General features: G+C 39.6%; 1 protein-coding gene across 1 annotated transcript in view; it reads right to left on the bottom strand.

Moving 5' to 3' along the window:
* Positions 1-694: 694 nt before the first annotated feature.
* Positions 695-8,896, bottom strand: part of atp23 (ATP23 metallopeptidase and ATP synthase assembly factor homolog) — a 28,132-nt gene continuing 19,930 nt past the window's right edge. Inside the window, exons 4-6 of the mRNA XM_059977511.1 lie at positions 6,384-6,521; positions 2,113-2,196; positions 695-1,031 (exon numbers count right to left, since the gene is read on the bottom strand). Coding sequence (XP_059833494.1) covers positions 828-1,031; positions 2,113-2,196; positions 6,384-6,521 — 426 coding nt within the window. The 3' untranslated portion in view covers positions 695-827. The remainder of the gene's footprint in view (positions 1,032-2,112; positions 2,197-6,383; positions 6,522-8,896) is intronic.

Here is an 8,896-nt window from a genome sequence, read left to right as displayed (position 1 = left end):
TACAAGATTTTATGTATATGTTTGCAATATGTACAGGAGGTGTAATAACAGTTGCAAAATTAGATCACAGTTAAGTCTACTGATGTTTTTATATTCCTCTGCTTCACATATATTGTTGGTCATATAAAACATAACCATATCTATAACTTCCTTTGATCAGCATTTGGCAATCTGCTTGTTCACACATGTATTAGGTTAATTCTGCATATTCAGTAGAACAGCCAGATTCAATTAAAAAAAAAATATTTGACATCAGACAAAGGAAGGATGTGTGATAGTCATTTTCTCCAAATTGGTACTGATATCCCATTCACCCTTTTTACTTTTTATGTTCTGAAAATAAATTCACACAGGATTTTCTGTTTTGGACTAGCTTTCCTCTCTTCACAGAAACAGATCATTATAGGTAAAGTCAGTTCATTGTCTGATGTCTCTGCTTTGAAATGTAATAATGCAATGAGTAATCTTATAATAACAAAAACAAGTAAATATAGAATGGCAACTGGAGCAAGAAAAATGGTCTAAAGTCAGTATTACATATCATACTTTTTGTACATTACAGGTATTTTATGGTAATAATTGAATAATCGCCAGTGTTTAACTGTGACATGACCACCACAAACTGGAATAATTTTATGAAAAAATAAAGAAAATTATATTAAAAACTCTAAAAGGATTTACGTCCAGCCATGCACAAGAGTTTTGTTTATTTTATTAACCACCTGATTAAAAAAGTCATGTTCAAGGAAAATGAAATATTTGTAGTTACAATGGATTTTATAATTGTGTTGATTATTAATTGAAATGACACCACACCACAATTTTTTTTAAAGATTTGTATAAAATCTGTTCCTGTTCTGAAAATCCCTGTGGGCATACTTTGCATCCTTTTTATTGTGTGGAATTCTTCCAAAAGGTTCATGATCATTAAAACAGCTATCAAAAACATCATCAACAGCTTTCTTTGCAGTTTCTTGGCTGACTTTGCGAACAGCTAAAATGGAACGACAAGCTCTTTCACGGACACATTTCTGAGTGGAAATAAAAGAGCAAAATTAAACGAGTCAAAATCGATAGCGATTACAAAGCACAGTTCAAGCAAAATGTTATTCGCATTAATTGGTACAGTAATCCTTCTGAGTAAAATGAAAAGCATTCTGAATGTTGCTTTAGAACACACCTCAGCACCTTTATCAGCTTAAAAATACGTGGATTTGTAATTCCTTCTTACCTTGCCACAATGCAATTTACCCAGCCATAATGTCTGGAGCTCTGCCATGGACACTCCCAAGCCCAGATGCAAAAGGAGAGGGTTGGACACGGGGCTAGAAATCCTATCCCATAAAATCCCAGAGCTACAGAGATGCCGACAGAAGCTCCAGAGATCTTCACCTAAAAGATGTAAGACGGCATACACCCAAGGCCAACTTGAAAGAGCGGCCCAAGACATTGGTGCACTGCTGTAGGTGGCCTATGCCCAAGTTGAGGTGATGGGGATAAGAAGAAGGTGGTCAGGAGACTCATGATCAACTCTCCATTAAACAAAACTTTACAAAGCCAACAATAACTGATCAGCATGCACATTACTTTTGTAACTCTCAGGGATGTGCAAAAGTGACCCTGACAACTTTCTCTTTGTCAAAAAGAGATAACATACAATCTCTGTCAAATAACCCTTTCCTACTCCGGCTATATTATTTTCACATCATCATGAATAAATGCAGTGTAAAGGTTTAGATTTTCCCCCAAATACTGTACAACAGATCATTAGAGCTTAATTTGCTAGCTTAGATAAAAGGATAACTTTTGATACCACATATAAATGTGAGTATTTATTAGTGAGAAGACAAAATACATAGGAGGGAGAATAAATATTCTAAGAATAGAGTAACATTTAGAATTTTGCCCTTATAAAAAGAACAAATACAATTGTATATATCTTTTATCATAATATCATCATCGGGATCCACCACAGGATTTCCCAAATTTCTAGCATAATCTTACTAGAAGTTTATCAGACAAGCCTATGAATTCTACAAAAGCTATGTTAATCTGAAAAATCCATTAAGAAATACCTCATTCTCGTAATACGTGGAGTATTACCATACTTACTTGATGATGTTGCTTTAGACCAAAATTGAATCTGCTCAATTCATTCTGAAATGTGCACTCCCCACTGAGATTAGCAGCTCGGATCTGTTGAAAATGTCAAGGTCAGTGTATATAATAGAACTCCAGCAAGATTTCTTTTCTGAAATATCACACAATGGAAAGTCTGTTTCACATTTTGATTAAAAATGACTGAAGCCATCAGAGAAGCATGAAACATTTCCAAATAACTCAGAGTGAGATCTTTCTTCCTGGTTTCCTCTCTGATGATCTCTTTCCCTTATAAAAGCAGTCCAGTGATTACAAGCTGTTGCTTATCTAAGCGATCAATCAATTCTTCTCCGTTTCTCAAGGGTGGCATTGCAATGTTACATTTTATTTAAAATAAAACTATTCCTGACCAGTTGCAATGACCCTTTAATTAACTGAAAGACATGTCTACTTATAGCGCTTTTGAAGTGGAATTGGTTACACAGGGTGAAGATCAGAATTCTCTCTGAACTAGTTAGCAGGTGTCAATATGAACTGACAGATCACATTACTAATCCAACTGAACAGAACAAAAGCTTTCTGTGAGCAGCGTTGAAAGTGAAATGAACACAGCAATAACTTATAATACAGAAATATTCTCCATCTTACAACTATTTGAACCCAATTCCATGGCTCTGTGACTATAGATTTCTGATGTGTAAAAATGGGATTATATCAATTCTTCAAATATCCCAGTGAAGAACACAGATGTTCATGGATTCATATATGCAATATGCCTGCAGAGAAGTGCTTTAACCCTTACACAAACAATGAAATAATGTCCAACCTAACTTCCCTTAAAAAGTTCTGACATGTTTTATCATCTTCACCAAGAACTTTCAGCTGTTCCCATCTACAACCTCCCAGCCTCTAACACTATATCTTATAGTCCGATGAGATTCCATAAATGTTGGTAATCCTGAGCTAAACACACAAAATGCTACAGGAACTCAGAAAGTCAAGCAGCATCAATGGAGGGGAATAAATAGTCATGGTTTCATTCCATCAGTACCTTGCCCACACTTTGTACACTGGCTATTTCTCTTCTTACTTTTCAATCCCAATTAAGGATCAAAACCCAAAACATTGACTGTTTACTTCCCTCTATAGATGCTGCCTGACCTGCTGAGTTTCTCCAGAATTCTGTGTGTTGCTATTTCTATTCTTGCCTCCTCCATCTACCAATCACACCTCCTCACCTGGATCCAACTAACACTTACCATTCTTGCTCCACTCTTTTCCCCGCACCTCTATTACTGACCATCTACATGGAACAGTCTATGCTCCAAGCCTACACTGGTGTCACTCCCCAACTTTTCCTCTGCTATATCAACGGCTGCATTGGTGCTGCTTCCTGCACCCATGCAGAGCTCACTGACTTCATCAAATTTGCCTTCAACTTCCACCCTGCCCTCAAATTTATCCGGTCTGTTTACAACACTTCCCCTTTCTTGATTTCCTGTTTCCATCTTTGGAGACAGCTTTATCTACTGATGTCCATTATAAACCATTGACTCTCACAGCTACCTGGACTATACCTCTTCCCACCCTGTTACTTGTAAAAATGCCACCCCCTTCTCTCAAACGCTGCACCTGCTCTTTAAAGATGTACTCCTTCTTTAGGCTTCCCTTCTTCCACCATCAATGCTGATCTCAATCACATCTCTTCCATTTCACACACGTTTGTCCTCACCCCATCAGGAACATGGATTCTTTTGTCCTCACCTACCAACCCAACAGCCTCTGTATCCAGCACATAACAGCACAGCTCCATAACTTCTGCCACCTCTAACAGGATCCGACCACCAAGTACATCTTTCCCTCCCCCCACCCCCAACTTTCTGCTTTCCGCTGGGATCGCTCCCTCATGTGACTCCCTTGTCCATTCGTCCCCCCCATCCCTTCCCACCGATCTCCCTCCTGGCACTTTTCCTTGCAAGTGGAACAAGTGCTACACCTGCCCTTACACCTCTGCCCTCACTACAATTCAGGGCCCCAAACAGTCCTTCCAGGTGAGGCGACGCTGCACCTGTGAGTCTGTTGAGGTCATCTATTGTACCTGGTGCTCCCAGTGCGACCTCCTGTATATCAGTGAGACCCGACGTAGTTTGGAAGGCAGCTTCACCGAGCGCTTATGCTCCGTCCACCAGAAAAAGCAAGAGTTCCCAGTGGCCACCCATCCATTTTAATTCCACTTCTCATTCCCATTCTAACATTTCAGCCCATGGCCTCTTCCACTGTTGTGATGAGACCACACTCAGTTTGGAAGAGCAACACTTTATATTCTGACTGGGTAGCCTTCAGTCTGATGCACCAACATCGATTTCACAAACTTCCGTTAATGCCCCCCCCAACACCATTCTCCATTCCCTTTTCCCTCCCTCACCTTATCTCCTTACCTGACCATCACCTCTGGTGCTCTCTCCCCTCCTTTTCTTTCTTCCATGGTGTTCTGTTCTCTCAGATTTCCCTTTCTCCAGAATTGTATCTCCTTCCCAGCTCTCTACTTCACCATATCCACCCCACCCCCAGTCTCATCTATCACCTTGTGTTTCTTCCTCCCCTCCTCCCACCTTCCAACTCTGACTCCTTATCTTTTTTTCTCCAGTCATGATGATGAAATGTCTCTTTTCCATTGATGCTGCCCCACCTGTTGAGCTCCTCCATTTTGTGTTTGTGTGAATTTGCAGCATCTGCAGATGTTCTCTTGTTTGTGACCTCCCCACTATCTTTCAATCTGGATGTAGGAGCTCAACCAGAAATATCACCATCAATTTCCCTCCACAGATGCTGTCTGACCCATTGAGTTCCTCCAGCAGGCTGTGTTTTGCTTCTGTCTGTTCAGGAATAGTTATTTCCCCTCAACGTGTTCAGGAACAGTTATTACCACTCAACCATCAGGCTTTTGAGCCAAAGTTAACTTCACTCCCCCCATCACTGAACTGTTCCCACAACAAATTGACTCATTTTCAAGGGCTCTTCATCTCACTTTCTCAATATTTATTATCATATTTCTTTTTGTATTTGCTTGGTTTGTTGTCTTTCGCACACTGGCTGTTTTCTTTCATTGATTCTATTATGGTTATTGGATTTATTGAGTATGCCCGAAAGAAAACAAATCTCAGATTTGTACACGGTGACATATATGTACCTTGATAATAAACTTAATTTGAAGATGTTTTATGTAGCTAAATAATTCAGGGAAAATGACTGGAAATGAGGATGCTGCCACCTTTTTGTAATTATTGTTGCCATCTGCCATTAGCAGGTTTGTGTATTCATCTGAATATGCACAGAGAATTGAACAATAACTATCTTAGGAAGAGTGTTTTCTCTGAGCCAATTACTGTCTCTCTGGCAGATGTTCATCAATAGCAAATTTTAGCAGCATAAAGAAAATAAACATGTGTTTGATGAATTATAAAGAAAGACCGTTTACATCAACACCAGGAAGCAGATAGGTCACAGTACATTCCACAACCACCATCCCTGGAATACTGGCTATTTCACAGTTCATGTAAGATCAGCCACAATGCAAAACACTTATTCAGATAAATTCAGGAACAACACAGGAGTTAAGGGGGATGCACAATAGCTATGTGGTTAGTATAATGCTTTACAGCACCAGCTGTATATTCAGGGTTCAACTCCCTCCACTGTCCGCAGGCAGTTCTCCCCAAGACTGCATGTTTCAGTTTCCTCCTACAGGTTAGTGTCAGTAAATGTGGGCTTGCTATGTTGGTGCAAAGAAGCATGGCTCTCTGCTAACTCATCCTTAACGCAAATGATACTTTCCACTATGTTTTGATGTGCACGTGACAAATATAAGCTAATAATTAATATATGAAAAACTTTGAATATGGAGATACCTTTCATAATGTAGGTTGTCCCCAGGTTACAAACCCCTGACTAATGGACAACCTGCACATATGGACAACTATTTTTCGGATAGAAATTGATTTTTTAAGCAATAGGGATCTTCCCCTGATTAAAAGGAGGAATTTCTATAAGCTTTACCTTACCCCCAATATTGAATCACAAAAATCAGGTCTGGGTGAAGTACAGCAAAGCCAGACTGCTGATCAGACTCATGCACTAAGGCCAGCCTGTGCCCAGTTCTTCCCTTGCATGTTCGCTCACCTGTCACCTGTTACTTATGTCTCATTCACAAACAGCTCACTTTTGAAATCAAAGACTGCCTGCATAGATCTTGAGATTTTGACCATACTCAAGTGATACCTTACCTCCGAGCAGGCCAGATGTTTTATATTGTGGAACCAATCTACATGTGCACGACAGTGATCAAACGTATGGATTAATTCATGGGTCACCACCCGGTTCATGTGCTGTTGCTGATGGATGTTATTCTGGCATAAGACGATCTACAGAAAAAAAGCACAAGTAAAATATTGTTCTGTAGCTGATTAACTCACATGTGTTCCTCAAACACATTTGATTTACTTGTGCACAAGGAGAACAGTTTGCCCCATCAACAAACTGTTCTGAACAAAGAAATGGAATCTTTATACTGAAATTGACCAGCTGTATACAAACATTGATCCAATAGAAACTTCGTGCACATTTGAATCCCATTATATTATATATTTCAGGTTTTATTAACCAATTAAATCTACATGTTAAAGACCAATGATACTAGAGAATTAGTAAAATAACTGTCCTAGAATCCTTCATTTACATCTTTATCTTGTCTGATTACGCTCAGTGACCTTGGCTCCCGAGCTTGAACAGAAAAGCTGTAAGTACAAAGGAAAGTGAGGCTTTCAAGGACCATGTTCAGCCTGGGTGACAGAACTATCTTTGTCAGTTTATCATCTTAACTCGTCTTCATAAGCTTTCACACAGAGTATACAAAGTGTCAGTGCACTGTTTGGTTAGCACACCATTTTAACCCTTGTGTATCAGTAAAGGGAAATAGTTGGAAATTTAGTTGCTTACAGAACCTAGATCAGTACAGCACAGCAATAAACCCTTTGACTCACAGTCTTAGTGCTGGGCATATTGCAAATTTAAATTTAATCTCTTTTGTTTGTAAATGATCCATAGCTCCTCCAGTTCCTGCATACCCAGATGTCCAAAAGGCATTTAACATACCAGTGAATCAGTTTCCACTATTTCAGGCACCTAAAAAAAGTTACCTGGACTTCTCCTTAAACTTTCTCTTTTCCCACCAACCCCACCCCCCACCTTTGTAATTGATAATTCTATCCTGGGAAGGAAAGAAACCTATCCGTGCCTCTCAGAATTTTATAACCTTTTGTCAGATTTCCCCTCAGAGGACACAACCCAAGTTTGTCCAACCTCCCCTTACAGCTCATGCAGTAACCTAACAATCTCCTCAAAAGTTTTGGCTGAGAACTAAAGGTTACTCTTTTACAATCTCTTCCATGCAACATCTACCCATCTTAATTGTCCTGTGCTAAGAACTACTCTGTTATCAGTTCACAGGCAAGATCCTGGTAAACTTCTTCTGCACCCTTTCCAAAGCTTTAACATCCTTCTGTAATGGGGTAACCAGATTATAACATATCCAAAATAGGATCAAGACTTTCAAAGCACTATCCAAGAAAATACCTTCACTGTTTTCAAACTGCACTGTGGCAGACAGGAAGCCTCTATGACTGATAATCAAAACTGCCCAACACGTCATCAGCACCAGCCTATCTGCCATCAAGCCCATCCAGAACTGTGTAAAAAAAATGTGATATGAAGTGACGTCAAAACTGCCTATCACCAACACGAGGTTGTCCACCAGCAAGGGACATATATACAGAAAGTTGCTGGAAAAAGGCCAGTAATATGAAGGATCCCACCGACCCTACTCATGGACTGTTTATCCCACTCCCTTCAGAGAAGCTACACAGCATCCATACCAGGACCACCAGACTCAAAAACAGTTATTTGCCCAAGTAACACCTCCATTCACTAACCTATCATCATCACCATATCATTTCCCATCAGTACCCTCCTGTACCTAGCATCATTTTATGCTTACATGTCCTTGATGCATAATGCAGTTTTGATTTCACCTCTTATATCAATGTTTATTACATGTGCCCAAGACCTTTGCGTGGTATGGTATGACCTTGACATAGTGCATACAAGCTACATTATGTATTTATATTTATTGTGTTTTTTGCTTATTTTTGTGCTTTTTCTGTGCTGCATCAGATCCAGAGTTCATTCTTCTTTACAAATGTGTACTGGAAATGACATTGTATAACCTTCAATCATGTATAATTTCTTTCAAAGTGCAATAGGTATAAATGATAAATACAATGATTTTCTTGGATGTAGGCGTCAGTTGCCAAGTCAGCAGTCACCACCCATTCCCATAATGAGGCAATGAACTGAGATGCTTGCACAGTTATTTTCCAGGGAAAATAGGAGCGAATCTGATTACCGACTTGTGGAACCGCTAATCCTGATAGCTGATGCTTCCATCCTTGAAAGACATTTAAAACTAAACAACTCTTCAAGGAATCCATGAACACAAGAGACTGTTGATGCTGGAAATCCAGAGTAACACACACAACATGGCAGAAGAACATGAACTGTGGTCATAACTCTGGGTGAGCACATGGTCAAAAAGTTGGAGAGCAGTGAGGGAGGGCAGAGTGAGAGGGTCTCACTGAACACCTGCAGGACTACTACAGTTGAAATCCATAGTCACAGCCATGTCAATGCTTTCTAAGTACCCTTTTCAAAAACTACCAATACTCAAATCAATATCAGCTGA

Source organism: Hypanus sabinus, chromosome 8 (genome assembly GCF_030144855.1).
Source record: "Hypanus sabinus isolate sHypSab1 chromosome 8, sHypSab1.hap1, whole genome shotgun sequence".
In the NCBI taxonomy this organism is placed as follows: Eukaryota; Metazoa; Chordata; class Chondrichthyes; order Myliobatiformes; family Dasyatidae; genus Hypanus; species Hypanus sabinus.
Note: the sequence above shows the minus strand (reverse complement) of the source record. Positions and strands in the feature narration are given on the sequence as shown.